The sequence below is a fragment of the Coturnix japonica genome, chromosome 23 (assembly GCF_054131305.1).
Source record: "Coturnix japonica strain WE chromosome 23, WE-NBRP24, whole genome shotgun sequence".
Classification (NCBI taxonomy): Eukaryota; Metazoa; Chordata; class Aves; order Galliformes; family Phasianidae; genus Coturnix; species Coturnix japonica.
The window spans coordinates 5,757,952-5,783,176 of NC_140685.1; the positions used below are offsets into that span (position 1 = coordinate 5,757,952).

The 25,225-nt window shown below is 42.8% G+C and overlaps 1 protein-coding gene across 6 annotated transcripts in view; it reads left to right on the top strand.

Annotated features, from left to right (window-relative positions):
• Positions 1 to 25,225, top strand: part of RPTOR (regulatory associated protein of MTOR complex 1) — a 112,977-nt gene that overhangs the window by 32,880 nt on the left and 54,872 nt on the right. For all 6 annotated transcript variants that reach the window (XM_015880020.3, XM_015880022.3, XM_015880023.3 and 3 more), the window contains exons 6-10: positions 2,285 to 2,460; positions 8,273 to 8,332; positions 16,287 to 16,387; positions 17,315 to 17,459; positions 24,941 to 25,016. In XM_015880020.3, the coding sequence (XP_015735506.1) occupies positions 2,285 to 2,460; positions 8,273 to 8,332; positions 16,287 to 16,387; positions 17,315 to 17,459; positions 24,941 to 25,016 (558 nt within the window). The remainder of the gene's footprint in view (positions 1 to 2,284; positions 2,461 to 8,272; positions 8,333 to 16,286; positions 16,388 to 17,314; positions 17,460 to 24,940; positions 25,017 to 25,225) is intronic.

Here is a 25,225-nt window from a genome sequence, read left to right on the forward strand (position 1 = left end):
ATCAGAGCTGAGGAACTCACAGGTTTTGTTTTTTTTCTATCTTCAACATTAATTCTCCAAAAATTAGCTTAACAACAGCGTGGCAGAATGTGAGCTGGCATTAGCATCGTGTCTGGGGGGGAGAGATTTTCTAATCCACCATCTGCTGGGAGAGAGGAACAATATCTTCTCAGGGGAAGAGGATTCTCATAGCAGGAATTCTGTCAAGCGAACAGGTCTGGCCAACAATTGTGATGACAAGTCTGTACACTGGGTCAGCTTCTCCCAACTTTAACATAGACGTGTCCATCTTGTTATTTCATCAGGTGTTTCCTTCTCAGTGTAGCTGCATATATACATAAATGCTTTCAGTAACAGCAGTTTAAAAGATGTGCATCATTTCCCCCTTTCTGTTAGATCCAGGCAGCAATGCTTTCAAATCTGTTACCTCATCCTCCTGACAGCGCTCTTGTAAATAACAAACCCAAGTGCTCCTTAACTGGGGCAGATATAGTTTGTTTTCCGAGCAAATTAATTTCCACCATCATACAGGAATGATTTCAGCATATTTCTGTATATTATGTAGCGGTGTTATTTTGTCTGAAAGGCTGTGGCTTGTCGGGCTGCCCTGAATTAACAAGAAGTTAAGAAACAAGAGAGTAAGGGTGTTTTTCTAGGGCTGATCCAGGAAGGGGTGCATCGCTCTGTTCTGAAAGCACGATTCTGCTGAAGAAGCTGTGAGATGGTTACGCGCTGCTGCAAGGTCCTCATCTAATTGCTTGTTTACAGAAACTGCTGAGACACAAAGAAACAAAGATTGTAGATAAATATGTATTATTAATAAATTTGATAATGTTTCACGTAGGGAAGCGATGCACAGTTTATTTACTATTCTTACAGTTGTGCGTTAGTACGTTCTTGCTGCTTTGCTTGAAACCTCTGTGTCTCACCCTAATGAGGAGTTACATCCATCAGGGAGCTGAGCAATCTAATCACAGTCTGACTTTGGTGGATGTTCTAAGGATGCAAAAGAAAAAGTTAATTCCAGGCTTTACCCTCCTTTGTCTTTCATGCTTACTTTGTCAAAGAATGTTTTGTTACATCGGTATCCCTAGAATTCTTGTCAAGGTCTGTAATTACAAGCTGGTACTCCATGTTCACATTTTGCTTGTTAATTGTTCATCTCCTAATGGGCAAATATTTGTATTGCCTGTGTCACAGCTTCTTTAGTCAGTCTTACTGCGCAGAAGCCAAGAGTTGGGCAGGAGCTCCTTCCCCATCAGAGCACACAGGCACTACCAGTGCACAACAGCCAGCAAGGCTGCAGTGCTTCACACTGCTCAGAAAGTACAAAATTCATCTAAATGTTCTTCCCTCCTGTGGAGCTCATTTATGAGGATGCCCGGAGAGCAAATCTTTCTGTAAGAAATTAATAGCTGTTGCGAAGCAGTTTGACTGCTTTGTATTTATACATTTGGAAAGAGCTAATGCTTTTCCGCAGTCTGTCAGGCCTTTCTCCTAAAATAAAATATGTTTTCAGTATTGTCATCATCTTCTTTTGGTATTAGCATACAGGTTATGTTTTATGAGAGGTGCAGTAAGGACTGTTGGATGGGCAGTCCTTGTTAAGGACAAGTTATGGCATCAGTCTGTGCTGAAAGCAGAACAGGCAGCAGGGACAGATCTCAGCTGTGAAAGCTGAAGTGTGTCACTGCCTCCTCTGGGGTTAGAATGGAAAAGGAACATGTAAAGAATCAAAGAACTTAATAGGTTGCAATGAAATAGCACCTGAAGCGTCTCTGTAGCTTATCAGGGTGCTTTGCTTGGCCAGAGGAATGAGACTGTGCCAGGCTCGTGGTTTGTAGTGCAAGTTTTCCATTCCCCATCAGCTCTTGTGAGACACAGAATTCATTTTCTCTTGAGAGACACAGAATTTCTCATTTATAAAGTTGGTAAAGGATGAGATTTCGTAGTCAACTGCGTTGCTTTAGATACTTAAAGGGGTTAAAAAATGGAACAAAAGGAACTGGCCGAAGTGTTTGTCTTTGAGAGAAAGGTATTCTGTTAGCTTGGATAACGCAGCACGTGGGTCACTGTCCTTGCTCTTTGCTTTCTAGGTCCCGCATGAAAGGGCAGTGAAGGCCCTTCTGTTTCAGAAAGGCACAAGGAAGGTTTTGTTTTCTTCTCTGAAGCTGAAGATCTGTTGCACTTTGGTGGCTCTTCGTTGGTTAATTTCAAAATGAGATTGAAATTTACTTGCCTGAATGTGAGTTCACCAACTGTGTAATTTCTGTGCTCTGTCCAGGTGGCTGCAATTAACCCAAACCATCCTCTTGCTCAAATGCCTTTGCCTCCATCGATGAAGAACTGCATTCAGTTGGCAGCATGTGAAGCTAATGAATTGCTCCCTATGATCCCCGATCTGCCGGCCGACCTTTTCACATCTTGCCTTACTACGCCAATCAAAATCGCTCTGAGATGGTGAGTATCATCTCTGTTCTTGATGGCAAGTGCATAATTTGTGTAGTTATCTGTTGTAATGATAGCATTTTTTAATTTTTTTAATCCAAGTGCTTCATTTAACCTAATGTTTCTCCGCAATATTGAATTACATGATTAGAAGTATGCGTGTGGGATGGACTGTTATTAATCAGATCTAGAAAGGTGAAAAAACTGTTATCTTCTACTTATTACATTTTAGATTCCAGCTCAATATCTAGGTTTGCTCAGATTAAAGGATTTACTGTTCTGGGAATTAAATATCTGCTTCTTCAGAGGGCAGAAATAGCACGTAGTGCAATAACAACTCCTTGCAAATTGTCCTTCATATAAATGATATTCCAAATATTGCTGTTGCTGTAAACAATGCAGTAGCATTAAATAATGCTGTAGTGAAAGAGACTGAGAGTTAAAACGAAGAACGATGTTACATAAGGTTACTGCTAGATACAGGAGGAGCTTTCAAAGAACAGTGTTCTTACCCAACAGCAGAGAGGAGCAGGAGCAGTTTGGAGCCAGCTGAGGACGTGGTGTCAGGAATCCAGTGTGTGCCTGCAGGTACAGAGCTCTGTTGATTCATTCCTATCAGCACATTTCAGTTGATTCTCTTAAGGTTATATGTAGTCCAGAATTGAAAAACGCCATGTCATTAGCTAGACTAGGTTAAAATAGGCAGAAACATACAGATGTGGCAGACAATCATAAGCAACTGAGTCACTGCATCTGCAAGAGTTGTGGCTTTTGGAGATGCTCACAATAACTTCACAAGTCTTAGATTCTCTCTGCGTTCTAAAAGCAGCAAATAAGGTGATTTAATGTGGCCAGGTTCTGGTTTAGACCCATAGTGCCTTTGAATAGCTAACTTTTGCTTGTAAGCACAGGCAAAAGTCTTTGATAGTTTAGCAGGGCAAAGAGCTGCAGTGACATGAGGATTATCTAGGAAGGAAATTTTGGGAAGGCTAATGAGAAAATAGTTTTCCAACCCATGTGTCAGGGACCTGGAGTCTGAAGCTGTGGGAGATTGGGCTAGGAATGCCAAGGAATGGCAAGCTTCTGAATGAGAGAGGCAGCCATGCACTCTTCTCATTCCTTTCATATCCTTTTCGTGTTACTTTTTCTATTGTGAAAAATTAGAAATTATATTATTTACCTAAGATGAGTGTGGTTGCAGTATTAGGCACTCATTAAAACTCCCAAGTGAGCACTTGCGACAGGGTTGAGCCTGCTGTTTAGCCAGAGTCATTTAATCTCTTCTAATCCTGAGAGAGTGGGATGCTTCACTTCCAGGCCAGTGGGGGAAGGAGCACGCTGGCTTCCAGTGCAACTGCTGCTTGGCAGTGCTTCAGGGAGAGCTGACTGGGGCCAATGAGTGCAAAACCAGTAAGTAAAACAAAAAGCAACAAAGATTCAGCAAATGAAGGTTTAAGCTCAAGTTCCAGGGACAATATTTTTATCCAGACTCCGTGTTAACGTGTTACAACAATTACTTTTCAGGTTGTCTGTACTGAGGCTTGAGGTTATTCTGAGCAACTCATTATAGTGAATGTGAGTTAAAGCAATACTGCAAAGACGCAGCAATCCTGGTCAATCTGTGTTGTTTTCACTGTTTTGTAAAGACTTTGTAGGAATTCATAGCGTGAGATTCAATCTCTGTTGAAGATGAGCTGGTTTGCAGCAAACTGAAGCTTCTTGAGTAAAGTGAAGGTGTTCTCATGTAATACAGAGCTGTGCTTGAGTCTGAGGGGTTGTTAAGGTGAAGACATGAAGGCTCAGGAAGAGCTGTTTCTGTTGGAAGGAAGTCCCCTCTGAACATATAACCCCTTACACAACAGTGCTTAATGCACAACTTGTAAGTATTGAGAAAGGTTTTCCTGGGTATTATGATCTGTTGAGGAGTCTTCTGTTGCTGAATCTCCATGGGAACATGGTTGGGGGGTGACAGGGCAGGTTCTCGAGCAGAACTGCTCCCGGTGTAAGCATGAGATGCTTGGAGTTGTCTCACTTGTGTTTGGCAGGAAGCATTGTCAGAATGCTCTTCAGGTAAAGGATTTAAAACCATGAACCTCAGCTACCCTTGGTGCTGTTGCAGGTGGGTGCTGTGCTAACTCCTGGTTAGTGAGTCTTTTACTACTATATCTATTCCAAACATGATGTGCAGTGCTTCTTATTGCATGGATTAAAAAAAAACACACCTGCCCTCTATTGTCTGCCGATCACACTCCTTTTATATTCTCTATTGATTGGCATTATTACTGAAGTGTTTGAATCCATGCAAGTTCTGTAAATAAGAACTTGCTTTGCAGACTGTTGTTATTCACTGCAGTTAAAAAGAATAGATGTGGAGCCAGACCGCCCTCCGCATCCAGTTGCTCAGTGCAAGCTGTATGTCAGTGTTCTGAGGCAGGCACTTAACCAGAAGTCATAAGCCTTTGTCATTAAAGATGCTCTTCTAATTCAGTTGGGCCCTTTTGTTAAAGCTGACCCTGAACTCTGCAGGATAATTTTTGAAATAAAACATTTTTGCAAGTCCAGACTGATGGGTTAATGAGGTTTCACATATGGAGCTTATAGGCAGATGAAAGCTGGGTGAATAAATTCCTATACATCCCATTTACGTGCGTATTTGGAATAAATTGATGGACAAAATCACTTCACAAATGGAATTACATCCACTTCAGTCAGGGGAGAAAAAAAAGCTGCTGGTGATAGATCAGTGGTGCCCTGAATGTGGTGCACGAAACTCATAATCAAACCGTCTGGCAATTTCAGAGCTCTTGTGTCTGAGCTCTGTGTAGCTTCACACCGACTGTCTTCTCATGTACTCACTGTTGAGAGCTGACGTTCCTAATGTGTCTTGCAACTATATATAAGGCAAGCTTAAAGATAAGACATATGGATTGTCAATCTTGGCTGACCTAACCAAGGAGACCCAGCTATTGCAGAGAGAGGTAGAAATCAGAATAGAGTTGGTTTAATTTTTGTGCAGATCTACGTGTCTTTTGCACTGTCTGCAATGAAACAGCAGTGATGTTGGAAGTTGTGATTGGTGGTGGGTCATGTGCTGATGTTATTGTCAGTCCCTTAAGACATGAACAAGCTGCAAGTGTAATATCACAGTTTTACACTTGGAGGAGAAGGCTGTGATTACTTGGACTGTCTGAAGGACCCACTTACGTAAGGTTATGGGGTTCCTGAAAAGTACAAGAAAACAAGCCATAAATAAAGTTTGGAAGCAGCTCAGAGTCAGGGATTTAAAATGTGCAGTTGTGTGCATTGGGACCCATGTGTAGCAAGCTTGTAAGTGCCTGAGAGTAAATGCTTGACTCCTGACAGCTGATTTTGTGTTGGGTCAGTTGAATGCTTAAAGTATTTCATTCTGATGTGTGCGTTCGGCACTTCTGCTGGAAGGTTTGGAGAGGGTTTAACTGAACCAATCCTGTGTCCTAGGCTTAGACTTCTCTAACTAAACTGAGTTCCAAAATATGGGTTATCTGAGAGGAATCTGAGCGTTGTTGTGCATGTTGCTGCTTTTCTTCTCCATCACCTGGTGTGTGCTGGTACTTCTACTGCAGCTCCACCATCTCCTGCCTGATGATACCAACCATCCACTTGAGACATCACGTTTGGAGCCTTGGAGTGATGAGAGGGAGGCTGCAGATACAGGATGAGGAACATTCTGTTTACAAGTACATTTTCTTGGCAATCACTGCTTGTTAGAGAGGAAATGCAGATAGTCTGGTAGCAGTTACATGGGGTCTTAATGAACTCATCTCTTTCAAAATTTTCAGAGGTGGGGATTTTTAAAGTGCCCCAATAGATGAAGCATAGACAGAAGCAGTGAGCGCTTGCTGCTTTACTCCCATTCAGGTGGATATCAAACAGATCTGTGGTGAGGAAAGAGAGAGAAGAAAAAACAAAGTCAAATGCAGTCTGCTTGTGTGTTGTCAACTTTGAGGAGCCAAGGCTTGGCCAAAATAGCTGAGATATAAGTTTATTTACATCCTTGCCCACAGTGCAGCTCCCTAAGGAGAGTGCAAAGTGACAGCTGTGCAACTCGTTTAGTGCTTGAGAATGTCTTTATAGCTGACCCTCAAAGGTGTGCATGTCTCACTGCTGCAGATAATGGAGATGTTGGCACAGTGGCATTTCTCATGTAGACATGTCCTGAATATCTGTATGCACGGGGAAGCCTTCTGCTTCTTTGTCCAAACAGCTGTAATTGAAAGCTTCATGCTCGGGAGATGCCCTTGCAAAAAGGAGGCTAATATATTTGTTTGCCCCGAGGCAAATGCATTCCAGTGCCAGGTGAGGCCCTGCTCATCAGATCAGGTTCCCTTGCTGCCTGCCCAAGGAGCCAGGCTGCACTGTGGGGCTGGCAGCTCATCCTTCTGCAGCATGCCTTGCTGCTTGCAGCTCTGTCCTATTAATCTTGGAGCTTGTAAAGTATTGCTAAGTGCTTAGGTCATATCATAACTCACACGAGAGGCTTCTGAAGTAAATACAAAATGCTGTGTGACGTGGTGATAGGTGGAACCCTTTTCTTTGTGGTAAACAAATGTGTAACAGCCTGAAGTTGTGCGGGCTGTGCTTTAATCCTTTCAGATATGTCGTAATGTAGAGACATTGAGCAGCACAGTGAGAAAGTGTTTTGGCATCCACAGTCTGCAGGGAGATTCCAGTCTGATTCCAATAACCTAATTCTGCCGTGCTGAGATCTCTGCTCACAGTGTTTGTCTGAGAGTGGTGTTTCCCTCAGAGGCTCTGTAATGCAGCACTGCAAGGCGTCTGGGATTGGATAGGGGTTCTGCTGTAGCACTCATAGATGGTTTCATGCCTTTCTTTGTTTGTTTTTTTTTGTGATGAATGGCACACACCTCAGGAAAGCAGCCTGGAGAGCACTTAGGTTTTTCAGAGCCCATCCCTGTTCTTGGCAATAATGGATGTCCTGCAGGTGAGAGGACCATGGGGACATCCAGAGTGTTTGAAAGGTTTCAAAATGAGCTCGGCACGTCTTGATCTTCAGAGAAATAATTGTTCTGTGCTGTGTTGGTGTCATGGAAAGGAGGGTCTGGGGAACCCCGGTTGCTGCGGGGCCTCAGCTCTGGTGTAGGGGTTGAATACCAGCCCCTTGTGCTGCAGAGTGAGCTCGTCCACAGCAGAGAGCAGATATCTGAATGCTGAGAAGCAGGCCGGCATTGTAGTGACACAGAGAGGAAGTCATTTCTCCAGCTGACAGCTCTGTTATTCCTCCTGGAGCTGTGGTTTCCCAGCTCTGCTCTCTGAACCACAAAGCACATCCCAGCTGTGGTGCTGTTGGCTGCCTCCCACCCGTGCCCAGCACAGTGCGGTGCTGATGACAGTCCTGGAGGAGCAGTACTTGTAGTGCTGAGGAAGTGGAGTCAGCATTTCTTTAATTAAATAACTGTGATGTTTGAACATGACACATTGCTCCCAGCCTCCCTCACCTGCCCTGCCTGCAGCACTGGCTCCTCAGGGATGCTGGGCACCATTCCCCCTTCCCTCCCAAGGGATCTCCCCCCCTGCACCGGATTGCTGTCACTGTGACAGAGCCTGGCTCTGACACCCAGCACTGGAAACGGCCGCATAACCACGAGTGTTACAGAAATGGAGAGCCCAGCGTGACTGTGGTTGTGCTGGGGGAAAGTTTTCCACTCAAACACTACTTTAAAAGCAGAAACGCAGTATTAAAGAAACCTTCCTCTGTGTGTTTTTCCACAGACCTTGCAGTTAAATATATAATAAGTGTGTTTTGTTTTTGTTCTCTCCCCCACAGGTTTTGTATGCAGAAGAGTGTCAGGCTGGTGCCAGGAGTCACGCTGGATTTGATAGAGAAGTAAGCCAAATTTTATATATATATATTTTTTCCCCTTGTTGCTCTATTTCCTGTCTATTTCCAGCATTTCTTTTGTTTATCCAAGGGGAAATGTCTTCGCAAACCTTATGCAGGGATGGTTTTGCTGTCTGTGTACCATTGTGGCCAGCTCCAGCCATGGGTGCTCACCAAAACCACCACGAGCAGAGAAGTGCTCACTGAAAACACTTTCCTTTCCTTGCTGTGCTGTCCTGTTATCCTTTCCCCAACAGTGAGAAACAGTTTCTGACTTAACACTGAAACGAGCTATAATCCTTTTACCCAAACAACATTTGAGCATAATTACTGATTCTGAAGCAGCTGAGGGAAGAAAGCTGTTCATAAATCTCCTTCAGTTTATACCAACAAGCTGGCCTTTGAAATAATAATTGCCCACCAGAGTCCCTGCTGGCTTTTCAGATATGTTTTTAAATGGGAAGTGTGTTCTTAGAGTCAGGGCAGTAGACGCAGGCATTCTGTCCTCCCTGCGGGTTATTTTTGAATATCCTATTCTGGGAACATTGACACACGCACACAAACCGGGAGTAATTAATTAAACACTGTTCAACTTCTGAGGAGTTTGGATGCTAGAAATATCATTGTCAAGATGAATTAGAACAGCCCGCAATGTCTGCTATTCTGACGTGTGGGTGCCCACAGCCCAGTCACCATCCTTGGACTGAAACAGAAGTTGGAGAACTGAGAGGCATCGTGAAGGGGTTGAGGAAACAGGAGTCTGGGTGATAAGTGTGCTTTCAAAACAGATATTTCAGACTTTATTTTCCTGATCATCTTCCAAACAGTGTCACAAAGTGCAGCAGTCACTCATTGCTCATGCTGCCCGCTGCAAACTGTTGGTGATAGCAGAGGCAGTGAGGTGAGGTGAGGTTGCATCAGCTAACATTTCTTGTTCAGGTTTTGCTTTAGTGAATCATTCCCTGTTGTGTAACTTGCAGGTTTCTCATTGTGGTGAGGTTAAAGATGCTTCTCAGTGCCGTTAGATCTAGCACGGTGTGTATTTTAAGAGTAGACAGGCTTATCAGGAGTATCTGGGTATTTAATCATGGACATTTTGCATGTGAAAATTCGATTATCTTCTCTCATTTTGGTTGGAGAAGCAAAGCATTGATTCTGCACAAGTCTTAACCAAAATTAAAATCATTTCTCAGCTTTCAAGAACAAACACGAGACCTGTAAGGCTGACAAGCAGATGGTTTAAGCTGTATTTATTTCCTAAGTTTAGTTGTTTCCTGCCCTAATGCAGTGTCTGGTTATTCTAGCCATGTAGCCACTGACTGCCAAAATAGGATCTGGATGTAAGTTGTTTCCAAACATAGACCTGCATGGCCCACAATGAGAGACTGTTTGAGGGATCATTTAGGGAGCTCATTTGAAGAAATAGAGATGACTTCTTTCTGTACCACTGGGCTCATTATTGCTGCAGACTGGGGTCTCCTCGGGTCACTGAATAAATGTGGTCCGAAACAGTAACTGTGTTATGTTAATTGTGGTTAACATATTGCTGCAAGAGCGTATTGTATCAGAGAACATATGGCAGTGTCAGTGACAGTATGAGCCAGGTAGCTCAGGGGTTGGCTTCACTGAACCTTCGTGTTACTGAGGGTTAAAAACTCTTTTAAATAATGGTTTACTGGAGAAAATAATATCCTTGTTGATAATCCCACAGCGTACATGGATTCTGCGGGGTCATAGAATGAGCAAGGTGGAGAAAGCCCCTCAAGGTCACTAAATCCAAGGTTGTTTTAAAGACCCTCTTCATGGAGGGTGTACTAGAAATAGGTTCCTGTAGATATCTGACATTTAAACCCTCACGTCATAATATGCTACATATCATCAGTCGTAGAAAACACATGTTTTTTATCGCAGTCCCAAGGCAGCCCTAGAATACTTCTCAATTTGCCTTTGTGTAAACTGTAATTTATGATTTAGTTGTCGTTAGTACTGTGGAGAGAGTTTATATTCTAATTAGGCTGCAGACTTTGAGACTAAATTAGTCTGCACCTTCTTTGAAGGGCCCAAACTAATAATTATTTAGGCTAAACCAGCATCCTGATGAATAAATGCATGGTGCGTCCTGATGTGCTTTTCTATTACAAATCTGCTGAGGTGAAGCCAAAAGAAAAATCCCTCCTTTAGAAATAAAGATGTTTGCTGAAGCCAGGCAGTAAAACGTAAAAGGAAAAGGGAGAGGTTTAGGTTAGTGGAGTGCTAAGAGTTTAGACAGCTCTGGCTGTCTCTTGTGGCAGCGTTGATGTCAAGCATCCCTGCTGGCTCCATTGGTCTCTTCTGCTCGATGACAAGTTGTCCTGTCGTCTCAGCCAACATAGCTGGCTGTGGGGCTCCTGAGTGCAAGGAACCGAGGCTTTGTTCTGCCTTTACATGTTTTCACTAATACCCCAAGGAGCAGTATGCCTTAGTGTAGGGTGGGATGTGAGCTGGGTACCAAGAGCCAGGGGTGTACGAGTGCGCATTTGCCTGTATTGCCATATAGGCTCTCCCTATTGAAATCACATTCTCAAAAGAGAAACAACAGTATATTGCTTTCCCAGGGTATTTTTCCCCAGGTCCATTTGCTGCCTGGCAAAGGAAGGAAAATGTTGTCTCCTATTGTCATGCTTTGTTACATAGGGCCTATTCTGGATGTCACGTAGGCAGGAGACTGTGGGAGAGATCTGTCTTGCTGCAGTGCCAGCTGTTGCTGCTCCCAATGCAGGGAGCCCATCTTGGGGCTGTCGCTCACCAGCACAAAATCTATTCATAAAAATCACTAGAAATAATAAATTTGGGACTAAAATTAATTTTGTTTCCATTTTAAGCATTATAAACTGTCAAGGACCAGAAATTATTAATGTTTGAGTGTCTATTGATTATTGATGGTGTTCAGTAGGAGCCTATTTAAAGGCAAAGTAGGAAAAATAAAATCCCAAGGTATCACACAGGGAAAGTAATGTAATTGGAGCAAATGTAGAAGTTTTGCTGTGCTGTAACAAATGTCTTCTGTGCGTGCCCTCAGAACTTAATTAATCACCTGTGTCAGAGAGGTAAGTTGGAGGGTGGGCTGTGGATTGCAGCTGGTTACTTCCTAATGTGTTTTCCAGGTGATCTCAGCTGAAATCACGTGCAATGTGAAGTTCCACTTGTTCAACTCGTCCAAGTTCTGCCATTCTGCAACTTGTTTTTGTTTGTTTTAAATTATTTTAATTAGGTTTATACTCGGAAATCTTTGCTTGCCTTCAGGTCTGATTTAGGTGGCTTTCATTCCCTTTCATTTTCTTCTGCAAAATTCAGTACAAAGCATTAGAGCCTGTATTTCAGGATGTCATGGTTTAGTCAGTGGTGTAAGGATGCTGTGCCACGTTACCTGTCTGCAGTGGGTGCTCGTTGGTACTTGAGTTCAGGGAAGATGCTTCTGAAGGTATTAACCCGAAACATTTCTGTTCCAGAGTAAATCTGGTGTTACTGAAACCGACTATTTAATTATATCACTCTTGTTACAGGGAAACAGCCTCTAGTGTAGGCAAAGTCTATTGTATATACAAAGCGAAGATTACACTCAACAGGATGGTTTTCATGGCAACACTTCTTTCATATCTTTGTGCGGAACGACGACAGGATTGAAAACTGGTGTGCAAAGCCTGACAGAAACCTCAAACAAATCATTTAAGAACTTCAAACATTTTGTCTTTCTCGAGGAGTTTGCCAAGGCTTCAGGAGCTCCATCACGACACCCCTGTGCTGTTGGTGTGATCTGTGAGGAGAGCACGTTGTCTTTGAGCCCATTAGCTGTGTTGATCATTTCTAAGCAGTTCTTGCCAGTTCAGGAGATTGCCACAGCGCATATGCTGTGTGCAGTGTTGTTTTACCATTTTCTATGATATACTCTTCTTTTTTTTTCCCCCTGAGGCTGTAAAATGTGAAATATACGTACTTTTTTCCCCCCCAACACAACAATTATGGTGCATGTTTGCAGCTATAAATCAACACCAATGTGTTTTGCTTTTTGAAGTCTTAAGTATCGTATTGCATATCTCACATTGTATGCATTTTAGTACAAAAGTAGAGGTAACGGTGGAGCCCATTCAAAGGGAAAATCTGGCATCCTTTTGAAGTAAATACTTCCCTTGTAATTAAAGTGATTCATAGGATTTTGCTAAATTTCTGACAAGGACATTGATGTTAACACCAAGCGCGAGCTCCTTAGTGACCCTGACATTTTGTAGTCTTCACTTTTCGCAATAGACTGCAGTGATTTAGGTCTTTGTAAAGGCGTCTGTCAGGAAGTTGATGGAAGAAGCAATCGAGAGTCCAGAGATGTTAAATTGAAGCCAGCGGCTGAGGCTGCCTGCCCTTTTTTCTCTTTCTTCCCCTCCCCTCAAAAATAGTTTTTACAAATGAAGCCTGCTTTGTCCTTACTGTCAAAGGGTCTCTGGTGGTTGTCAAAGCGTAATGAGAAAGACATCAGGAGAAGTGATGCTGAGATGATAGCAATTCCTTGTGGGGAAGAATACTTGCTGGGGTGTTGCAGCCTGCAGGTTGTGTAGGTGCCTGTCCAAATAGAAGTTATAAGGAACTTAAGTTTAGAATCATAGGAGAGGTTTGGAAGAGCTTCTTGTGGAAGAGAAATGTGCTGAGTCCCTCCGAAATGCTTCATCTGAAATATGGCATTTTTATAGTGAAAGCCTAAAAAAAACCCACCATAGCAATGGTTAAGTGACCTCTTCTAAGAAAGGTGTAGGTGGTGATTGAAAAAAATACAAAACAGAAACCCCACAATTGGTTATTTCCAGTAAATCTTGGTGATGATCGGGATCTGTTGACACGGAGTAACGCTGTGCTAAGTCCCCCCTTCAATCATTCAGCCCTTCATGTGAGTGGTACAAGCTGTCCTCTGGTTTCTGGGATGAGAGTTTGAGCAGTCCAATCTAGGAACAGAAAACACGTGTTTATTTTCATCTGCCGATTTATCGTACTGACTGTTCCAACTTTAATTGATTCCTGTGTGCAGCGCAGAGAACAGCAGTGCTGCCAATTTCATCCTAATGGCTCTTTCTAGCTCTAGTTCAAAATCGGAAAGCCCTGATACGGTTTGGCAGTGTTATTGAAATGTATTGCCTTTCATTCTAGTGCTATTCCACACTCTCTACCCTCACCATTAACACTTAATGCATACGTTTTCAAAGCACTGAGTGCCATTAATCTTTGCAGTGCTGGAGCTTGTACCTTCCTGAGTGTATGTGAGGGCAGAGAGGAAAGGAACTCACCTGATGTTATGGCAGATGTGTGAATGACATCCTGTGAATGTCTGCTTCTTGACTGCAGTCCCTATAGGCAGCTCTATTTCTAAGAATCTGGCAGCTCATCTTAGAAAGCACATTTGCTTGATGCAAAAATACCGAGTGTATTTTAACAGCCTGTATTAAACCTGTATTAAACTAACCAGAAGTCATTCTTAGCCTTTCAGTGTGAAAAATAAGCATACCTTCTTCCCTGATAAAGCAGATTATTCAAGTTAAAGGAGTCAACTTTTGGTTTCAGCCTGTCATTCCTGCTTAGTGTGATCAGCGAGATAATTACCAACACAATTTGCATGTAATAAACAGAATCTAGTATGAACTGTATGCAAAGCTCTCCATCTGCTGTAAAGATTGGAGCTCCACCATGAAGCACTATTTCTATTAGCGCTGCAAGCTGACTTGAAAGCGGCCTTCAGAAGGCTTAAGCTCAGCATTTGGCTTGCGAGGAAAACTTCAACAAGGAATGCCTTGGTTTCTAATTAATAGCATCACAACTTTTGAAATGCTGTTATTTTGCTGCAGAGGGTGTTCTGCAATGCAAATATTGATGTGAAATCCTCCTAAGAGCTGTTGTGTGGCCTTGTGTTCCCTCTGCTTGCTCTGGGGGATCAGTTAACAAACACCGTTTCAGAGCTGTATATTTTTCCTCTGATATGAAGATAGACAGGAATTTTTTATAAGATGTTAATTTCTTGCTATTTCGGAAATGTATGCATGGGAATATGCTTCATCTGAACCTGCATGGGAAATACTACTGCCGTGTGTATCACAACAACTTAGCATAGACAAAGCTTTCCTCTTCGTATAGATCGTCTTGATACTTTTACTATATGAATTTGTTTCTTCCCAATGAAAAGCCACTAGCATTAGAAAACACACCTGAGGCAATTGAGGAGGATGGAGCAGGAAGCTGAGAGATGTTGAGGAATGATTCACAGCCTCTTTTCTTTCCCTCTACCCTGAGTGTATGTTGATGTGGTGTCCCAGCAGACCTCTGGCTGTTCTCTTTGACTCACTTGCTGGTCCTGTGGTTCCTTCAGACTCTTGCTATGGATGAGCAAATACAGCATGAGCTCAGCTGGGTGAAATGAATTGGAGCACCTTCTTTCGGCTCACAAAAGTGAGGTCCTCCCAAGTGGCAAACAGGACGGCTGCTTTCCCTCCTTCCAACATGAAATGCACCTTGTGCTGCAGTGTTTGTTCAGTTAGAACCAAAAAGCGGCTTGATGTAGCTCATGGAAACGCAACCAGATTAAAATCTGTCCCTCTATGGGCCACAGGCTGAATCTCAGGTTTGCACTGTGCTGGCACACTGCAGTTTGGTGCCGTTCTGCTGTGCTGAATGCCTGTCAGGCTGTCCCTGGCGCATTGATGCCTGGAGTAATAAATGGGCAGCCCAGGGGGATGGCATGTTATCTGCTCTGCCCTTCTGCCTATCTCTGCTTACAGCTTTCCACCTGGCTGCTCCTCAGCGGAGCTAAATAGCTCGGTGCTCCTCTGAAGCACGTGTGCCTGAAACCTTTAAACACGTTCAGTTGCTTCCCTTCCTTGTAATGATTAAATGCTCTTCTTTCTTCATCTGCTAGCACAAAGCATTTGTTAGCATGAGGATTCTTCCCTCTGGTGGGTGTTCATCCACAATGCCCAAGTTTTTTCTCTGCTGTAGGAATAACCTTAAATTTCTCACTTCGCGGTATCACATTTGCTTGGGGGAATTGGTTTGATTCATTTCTGAGGAGTGGGGATGTAGCTGCTGCAGTCACTGTAAAGGCCTTTGCTATGACAAACCAAAGTGCCAGCTCAGCCCATTGCTGCCTGTGTGCTGTAATGGACCTCTGGCTCTGAGGAGGTATATTTAAAAGCAGTTATTTAGTAAAAGCTCATGTAACACGCTGCTGTTTTATTCTTGTAGAATCACTAGTTGGTCTTCTGCTTTTACTTTGTTTGAGAAAGGGGATAGCTCTGTGAGTATTCAGCTTTTGGGAGGATTTGAGTTGTTTTTTCCTATCTAAGATGTAATCATAAGAGCAGTCCTGCTTGTTTTCAGTGCATGCCCTGTGTGTTTGCAGGGCCAAGAGTCTCCTGCTGTTTGCAAAGCTGCTATCCCAGCTATTGATCACTGCCACTTTTTCCTACATCAAAACATTTGGCAAAATTAGGAACTGGATTCCTCAGCGTTTTTAGCACCACAAATAGACTCCAGATACAAATTGCTGAGCAGGTTTTGATATTTTTAGGGTTGACAAAGCACTCCCTGTTGCAGCCGGGGTAGGTGAGCACATTGAGCAGATGGAGGATGGCCGTGAGCTCCGGTGTGTGTCCGAGCAGCTCGCAGCAGCAGTGGCAGTGCCTGCTCTGTGTTTCCCTTCGTGCTGTGCTGCCAGTTTCCTGGCACTCTGGGGGAAAGAAATTCTTTTCAGGAGAGGAAAAATAATGGAGCAGAATAGGAAGAAAATTGTTTTGTTTTTTTTTCTCCTCATGTTATGCTTATGGGCATATAGGTACCACCGTGACACAAATGATACGATCATAAAGTGACTGTGTGCAGTATGTTTAGAAAATAAAAACCCCAACTAATAGAAAACATCCTTGTTTTACCCCCACCCTCCTTCCCCCCATAGGATTCCTGGAAGACTGAATGACAGGAGAACTCCTCTGGGAGAGCTGAACTGGATCTTCACAGCCATCACAGACACCATTGCGTGGAACGTGTTGCCTAGAGGTACGACTTGGGCAGGCGAAGCAAGTTTTCATCAGGAGGGAGCATTGCTTATTCAAAGCAGGATGGAGAGATAGAGAAACGAGACGCTGAAATAAGGAGAAAATTAAAGCTTAATATTGAAAGAACAGCTCAGTCATGATCTTGAGGCGACTTAAATTTTTTATATTCGTTCTTCTCTACCAGAACAATTTCAGCAACATGATAATTAGAAACTAGAAAGACTTTTTCTACTGCTAACGTGATTGCTTTAGCTTGAATAATTTTCTTACTGTATCTGGAAAGAGCAGTGTGTTTTCTTGCAGCCTTTGTTAGCATCGTGGAAAAAAACACCACCCAACAACTACTTTCTTTCTCTTTGCTGATAATACAGTGTGTTTTTACTGAGTAACTTCACCCTGGTTTTCAACCCCTGTTCTGCTCAGTTCATTTTCTAGAGCACGAGCAGCCAGGTTTGTATATGATTGTATGCTAATGCTCATTGCTGCGTAAATACTTCTTTCCCCTTCTAGGAGATAGTTTGTTTGTTATCTTTTACTGTTTATGTTGGCTTTGCATAAGCACATCAAACTGCCGGTTAGTACTGTAGTTCTTGATTCAATGGTACACACAGGTCCTTTTCTCCCTTACAATTTCCAAATTCCAAGAAGTGAAATTTTGTCCAGAAAAGGTAAATCCAACCTGAGGTAGACAGTAGTTAATTCTTTTAATGTGAAATGCAGAGGAACAGTGATGTTTTAATGGAACTCAGAGTGCTGATGTCCATTAAGAGTTGGGATATCCTGCCACTAAACGACCATTGTAGATTTATTTATTGTTGTTTGAATAAAATATTAATGTGTTTTTATTGCCTAAATGATGTTTACATAGTACTTAGGGTACTCGGGTTATAAAGGTGCTCATGTAGTAATCTGTGCTATCTCTTGACAGATCTTTTTCAGAAGCTCTTCAGGCAAGATCTGCTCGTGGCCAGTTTATTTCGGAACTTTCTCTTGGCAGAAAGAATTATGAGGTCCTACAACTGTACCCCTGTCAGCAGCCCCCGCCTACCCCCAACGTACATGCATGCAATGTGGTAAGTCGCAGAGTTCCCTGTGCTGCAAAGGCTGCTGCTGCCTTAAGGAGATTTGGGGAGCTGGAGTCATGAAAGATTGTTACCACTTAAATCTACACGGTGCTTTACCGATTAAGTCTGCGGATCAAAAATGAAAGAGCATGTGGCAGTGTAAATACCCATCTACAAATGTATTTCTTCTCTTTGCATGCATGAACGTGATGCAGTTCTGTAAATACTGAAGCTTCTATTCAGCTGTGTAATTGTTCATTCCAAAGAGAAAGGGAGTGGGACATCATCTTGATTTGCATGGAGCAAAGCTGGTCCCTTGTGATTGCAAAGGGTGGGGAGCATTGGGGGCCTAAGGGAGAAAATCAGAACTTGTGTTGTAGAGCTCTTTTGCCGCAGAGTTCATCTATTGTCACTGCTGCTTTTAAGATGATTAACAGAAATGGAGGTGGCACAGTTATGTAAAACCTCTTAAATGTGGTTTTGACGATTGAACAAGCATTCCATGAACAACAACAATACAAATAATGTTAACAATAACAATAAAAATGCTTGCTTTGATTCTAGAACAGTGTAAAATTTGGCTAAGTACGAGCCACTATATTCAAGCTAATGCAGTTCCTTTAGGGGAAAAAGATTGCTGTGTGACTTGCTGAAAGGCTGATAGCACAGCAGGTAAAGGTGACTGAGTGGGCTTAATTTGCCTGCATTTTCAAATCCCTTTGGTAAGTTTTCTTCATTAAAACAGAAAGGAATATAAATGTAGAGATGGTATGAGGTGATGATGATCAGTGCAAAACTGGTAGCAGTATCAGTAAGTTCAAATCACATTGAGTGTTTCCTGTAAGAAATAGAGATAAGGTAACAGAGAGCCCCAGCAGCATGCATGAGGTGCAGGCAAGGAGACAGCATTTGCTGGTTGAAAGAAGTTGCTTTCAGAGTTGGAAAGCGTGGAGGTGATAGCATAGACTTGGGATGGAACCTTTAGCAGGTTGGCAGCCTTGCTGAGTGTGTTGTGTGTCTGTACATGGCAACGTTCTTAAGTGCTCTGAATTAACAACTTCTGAGGAAAATGATTTCAGTTGTTTGTAAATATGGGGAGAGGTCTTATCGTTGTGTGCCGTGAGGTTGCTGTCTATGTGCTGAACCACAGGAGTGAAGCTCAGAAGTCCAGGATCCTGTTCTGTCCGTCATAGACCTGCTTGGTCCAGTGATGTTCTTCTGCAAAATAGCACTAAAAATACTGCTGTGAAGTCCTTCAGACCATACCACAGGATAATGACATTGTTGCTGCTTTTTTAGGGTTTATCAAAAGAAGGAACTCCTTAGGAAAAGGCTTTTTTCCCTCTGAATCTCAAACACTGGTGATGTTAAAAGTGAGTGAGTGAGTGGAGAGGATCCCTGGGTACGTTTTTCTTCAGTGTCCCAAAAAAAAAAGCTGTATTTTGAATCAAATCTACCAAAGGGGAAAATTCCACTTTTGTCAGAGGTGGCTCAGTTCTTTATGATGAACTTTCAGTAATGACAGATTTAGAAACTAATTTAGGCCTTGCTTAAATAACTCTCTAAAAATAATGACCTGCGCTTACTGATCACTTTTCATTCAGTCATTTTCTACTGGATTCCAGATCCTCCAAGTCCATCTTATTTAGATCAGCTGGCTGAAGTGGCTGAAGGCAGGGAGAGCTGCTGGTGTTCTTCAAGGACCTGACCTCAAACTTTAGGATTTCCTCACTCCTCATCCTCTTCTTCCTCCCTTCTGTTCTTTCTGGGTGTTGTTTGTGCTGGTGCTTCATACCTTCCTTTGTTCCCATGGAATGATGAGCCTGAGTGAAAGAAGTACACTGGCTCGGGTTTGGCTTTGTTGCTTGCAGCCCCAGTGTGGCATGATGCTTAACTTCTCCAGTACAAACTGTGCATGTATTCTCTTCCTTTATCCCCTGGACTTTGTGTACATTCACAGTGTTGAGAGAGGACTGCGATGTATATCTGCTGTTACAGATGTGAGCCATTCTTTGGATTCACAGCTGTGAAGCAAAGAAAAATGGGATCTGCGTGCAGACATTATTTGTATCCCAGCAGAAAGCTGACTGGAGAGGCAAAGTGCTTTTGCCTTTGTATTATATTTTGCACCATCTTTTGCAGGAAAGGCATAAGTCGACATCAGCATTTTGCTGAAGTCGTAAGGCACACACAGACCCTTCTGAATTGTGTGTGTACCCTGATCCCAGCAGCAGCTGTGACTGTGCCCAGGGGTTCTCTGTGCTGCCCTGCAGCTTCTTCTCTCTGGGAACCCCTCACAGTTGGGGAGAGGGGAGCAGGAAGCCCCAGCCGCCTGCAGCTCCTTCGAGACCTTCTACCTTTCACTGGCGTGCTGTGTTTTACCTGCATGAGGTATAAACCCTCCCAGACACATGCTGTTGGTATCCGTGCGGTGCCTTGCACTGCAGGTCCCTGGCTGCTGTAGGCACTGCTATAATGCATGTATTAATATTAATATATATTGATTGACTGGCTGAGCTATTCAGCTTTGAGAGTTGTTTTGTCTATTGTGCGGTACAAACAGGGGCCTGGTGCTCTGTCAGCATCTTGATCTGTGTTGTGATGGATTACAGTTTATACATTACTGCTGTTGGCAGCAAGTTATATTCATGGCCTTCAAAAAGACCCAGTAATGTATTTAGAAATATTTCCTAACCTGGGACGTAGATTAAAAATGAAGTACCTTAATTACACCATGGAAGAACTATGATTTGCCCATAATGGAAATATTGCAATAGTATATAAACCAGGCATGAAATTGTAGTTGAAAGAAAGTCATAATGTACTGCAAATAAAATATGTGTGGAATTCCAGCTGAAAAGGAAGTCATAATACAGCAACCCAATTACAGGTGGAGAGGAGCTGCAGTCTTTGTGGCAGCAATACAGGGCAGGTGCAGTCTGCACCCTGATTTCACAGAGAAATGAGTCTCTCTTTAGGTACATGGAGCTCTTCGCATCTCAGGAGGAGGAATGTGATTGTTTGAAAGGGTATTTGAGACTGTTTGGCATTTGAAGGATGAGTTTAATTCAGATTACGCTCTTGCTGTAACCAGACTTTTTGTTTGCATCTGTGTTAACATCTCCCAGACCCATTCATGGACTGCGGACAGTTTAACAGAGAAATACAGGAGGAAGGCAGCAAAGTGAGTGCTTCAAGCTGCAGCTGGAGTAAGGGAACATGCTGGTAGAACAAAGCAGGATTTCAGAGTTGTACCAAAAATACATAGCAGTAAATATTGCTTTAAAAATTGCTGTCTGAGCATCTGCCCAGCTGAGCCCTACACTGCAGGTGGCTTCAGCTTCTCTGTGGCTGCTCCTTGGTATGACTGTCCCAGCAAGAAATACCGTATATTGCTAATATTATGTGTGCTGCAATGTAATATGAGCTATTCCCAGGAAAAGACAGAATGCTAGAAGACATCAATAATACTTTATATTAAAAAATGTGACATGAGAATTAAAAGCATCAGGCACAGACTCAGCCCGGAATGGAAGTGGAATGTAAGAATATCTGTCTTTGTGCTCTGCCAGCTGAGATGGTGCGTGTGGGTGAAGAAAGGCTAAAGCACATCTCTGTAACCATGTTTCATTTATGTTGTTGGGGTATTACTGTGGGCTTCCAGTGCTGAATGTTTCATGGGTTTGCACAATAAAACCATCGCTGAGCAGAGCTGGCACAATCAGCCTTCCCTTCTTTGTGCCAAGGTCCAAACTTTGTGGCACTGTGGGGGAAACAAAGTCAAGGCAGCTGAGTGAATTAAAGTTAGAATATTATAAGTTTTAGGAGTCCTACTGCAGTGAAATTGGTGTTGGGAGCAGGCAGAGGTGGGGATCCATGAGCACACAAATGGCTTGTGCTGAAGGGCTGAGGAGAATTGGAGCTGAAATACAAAGACACATGTCTTTTTGTACATGAGTATTTTTATTATGGGAGGAGTGTGTTAATGATTGAATTCCAGGGAGCTCTTTCCCTGCTGAGTTTTTATTGTAGAATAACGGGAGAGTAATATCTTTTCAATCTTAATTTTCATATATTCTGAGATGTTGTATCTTGTCCCGGGATGTTGGATGGCACTTTGCTGAGTACCTTGTTGAAGGGATTGATCAGTGCAGACAGAGAAGCAGGGCATTGCTGGCTTGTTTTCTTTACAGACTGTTTCTGTTGGCAGGCTCCATTGCTTCGCCTGTATTTCAGAAAACAAAAGTACATTGCTGCCTTATTTTGTTGTTTCAGTTGAGTCAATCTTCCAACTAAGAGAGAATTTAATATACATTTATTCCAAAATATACACAGGGGGTGCCTGCATCCAAGCATGCTCTGCTCAGTTTTGGAACCGAAGCATCTCCTTTCCTCTCTCAAAGTCGATGACTTTGAATCCTTTCTTTAATTAAACTGTTTCACAGCACAGCATGGAGGAAACCACGAAGTACTCAAGCTCCTTTTGAGACGTGGTTCCATGAAACTTGCTCAGTTCCCAACAAGTACAAGGATACAGTTGGCCATGCTGTGAGTTGTTGTGTATGAAGCTTTTGAGCTCGTGCTTTGGGGCTGGCAGCCTGCTGGCTGGGCAGCTCCATGTTGTCCTGCCTCGTGCCCCTGTCAGGCTGGTGCTGCTGGGTTCCTCCAGGTGAACTGGAACCTTCATGTCACCTCCATCACTGACTTCAGCCTGCAGGAAACGTTTGGTGACAGAGATAGGGATGCAGGCCCACGAGGTTGTATGTGATCATGTTAGGGCTAGAGGTAGGCAGGGCTTCTAGTGGTAGTAATGCAGGGACATAGAACCAAACAGCTGGGTTTGGAGAAAACAAGCTGAAAATTCTGTTAGGCTTTATTACATGATTTTTGACATATCAGTGGTGTATATATATGTATAATACCTTATGTTACATGTATGGTGGCTTCTAATTTAACTGAGATATACAGAGAGCATATCTTATGCTTTACGTGCAGAGCAATTAGGACAGCATAGTGTAAAACCCTCATTAACGTGCTGTGTAGCAGTGTAGTGAGGCTGGAACACAGTTGGTTAGAGCCATTGGCTGCATTGTGGTGTCACCTCGCTTAGTTGGGGCTGTGGGGGTGATGGGGACAATGCAGTTGGGGGTGGGGGGAGGAAGGGGCAGTGCTGAGGGGTTGCCAGGCTCCTGTAGCTGATGCTGGGTTAACAGATCTTCCATAGCACTTTGCAAACAGTAATCTCCATGAAGAAGGAAGAGAGGCAGTGATCTCCTGGGCTGGCTCTCATAAATCACTTGTAGGATGCAGTGGCACCCATCCCTGTTCCCCTGCTGCTCCTTAATTTATCTCCTGTTTGTGTGCTAAAGCGTAATATTAGTTCAGGGAGCAAATCTACAAACTGCCCACCTTTCTGGTTCCCTTTGGCATATTGAAACAGTCAATCACTTCCTACCCATCGCCAACAGCCATTATTTTCATGATGTCTCCACCAAGTATTTCTTCCCCTTCTGTTTCTCTTCACAATGTCGGTGGCATCAGTCCTTTACCATTCTTTTGTGGCTGATTTTTGACTCTTAATTACTGCAATGCCTATTTAAAGCAGTTCTTTATCTTGCCCGTGCCATGAGTTAGCTATGTGACATCTCATTCATGAATTATGCAGCCCAAAGTCTAGCAAGTGGTGTAGCTGCTCTTGTAGTAGTTGGGAGTAGCGTGATGTTTACTTCAGGCAAAACTGTTGTTTCCTTGAGTGTCTGGGTGGGTGGGCAGGTTTGCTGTCTTGTTTCTTACAGAGATGAAGCAGAAACAGCACGTTGGGCTACTTGGGAAAGGCTGGAGCATCGTTTCAAGTAGTTGAATCGATGAGAATCCCTTAACGCAGCTGATGTTAATCAGTGGCTCTCTAGACTGTGATGAGCAGTAACAAGATTTTATATTGCTGGTTACACTCCTTTAAAAGATTGAGTAACGTTAGCTATGTGGCTACATTGATTTTTAATGGCTTGTTTTTTGAAGCGTAAAAAGAGATTTTGTTTTAATCTACTTAAATCGCTTTTTAAGTTTTGGTTATTTCTTTCTGATAACATTTAAAACCTTTGGGAATTGACCCCGCAGGGCTGCTCCAGACATTTTTATAGCAGTATTAGTTCTTCTTACCTATAAAATGACTTTGTGGAGCTCAGCGTCTTAGTTCTGTGCCCCTGCATTATAATGACCTATGCAGGATCCTTTTATAGGCAGCCAAAATCAGCCCGGTTGTCTCTGATCTCCAAGCCATTTTCCTCCCACCTTGTAAAACTCTTCTTGAAGGCCGTATTTATTGGTGTTTTCTGAAGTCTGATAGAATTTCTGTAGGTGATATTCCCCATTCCTCCAAGTGCCTCCAAGTCAGAAATGTTCATCCTTAGCTTGTAGCGAAATTATCTTTATAATTGAACTAATTGACTTTTCCTTCTCTAAGAATAAATCTCTCTCATCGGCTCCACACAAACATTTTGTCTCCAACGTGGGTCTTTATTGAGCATGTGGGAAGCATTTATTGCCTGTGCTTTGATTATCTCTTGATGATCTCTTAATTATATTGGCAGCATACTGTCAAGTGGAAGGTGAATGCTGTGAAGCAGAGGGACAAGGTCTGGGACAACTAAAACAAGCTGCAGCTCTTGAACCCATGCAAAAATGTGAGATCCCCAAGGTTTATCTTTCCATTTAATTGGAGAGATTGGTTTTAGTTGAGAATAGCTGCCAGTGAATCCAATGGGATGGATTTTGCTCGGTAGTTGTTCTGATGGGAGGTTTTGTCTGACTCGAAGCAAGGTGATTTAAGAACTTATTAGAGCGGGTAACTAAAATACGCCGTATTGATTATCACCTATGGCCTTCTGTCTGCAAGTGTTCCTAGGAGAAGAAAAATTGCTTCGCCTATTGATGGTAGCACATGATGGCCACAAGTCATTAAAGAGCTAATGTGTCTGGAGAGTAAATTAGTTTCTTTTGTTTAAGAAACCCATAGGGTGCTAGTTTAACTCACTAGCCTTTCAGAGTGCATAAATCCATATGCTAAAATGAAAAGTGCCTTGAATGTCTATGTATAGAGTAGGGATAATGGTTTCTTGGGTAGGATATACCTGTTTCACATTTTTAGAGGTGTTTTCAGGAACTCTGGAGATGAAAACCTTTTATTTTAGTTTGATCCTCTTTTAGTTTGATTGCGAGTGTTTGGAAGCAGCTTGGTACCACATTTCATTTGTGCTGCATCTACCACAACAGCTTCCCTTACCACCACGTGTGGTTTATGTGCTGTTACTATTATAGATCACCATACTTAAACTGTCCTAAAGCCTAGTGGATAAGCGTAAAAACGGTTAGAAAGAGGGAATGCTAAGTGTTGTGCAGCTGATCTGACAGCACTGCTTTATCCATATTGGATGGCATTGCTTGTGAATAACTGCTGATAACTTCTTTCCTCTTCCACCTTTTTTCTGTAGGCAAGCGTGGGACCTTGCAGTTGATATTTGCCTTTCCCAGTTACCTACAATTATAGAGGAAGGAACTGCATTTAGGGTGAGTTACATAATATATTGAAACATGTCTTTGTTTAACCCATTATTGGAAGCCTCGTCTCAGCACGTCACTTTTTCTTATTGAATCTTGAATGTAATGGTTTATTCTTTTGGAAAACTGTAAATCCAGGTTCACCTCACTTAGGGAAATAGATTGGATCTGGATTATTCATATCCAGTATCAGCAAGCATCCTATCTTTCTACATGAG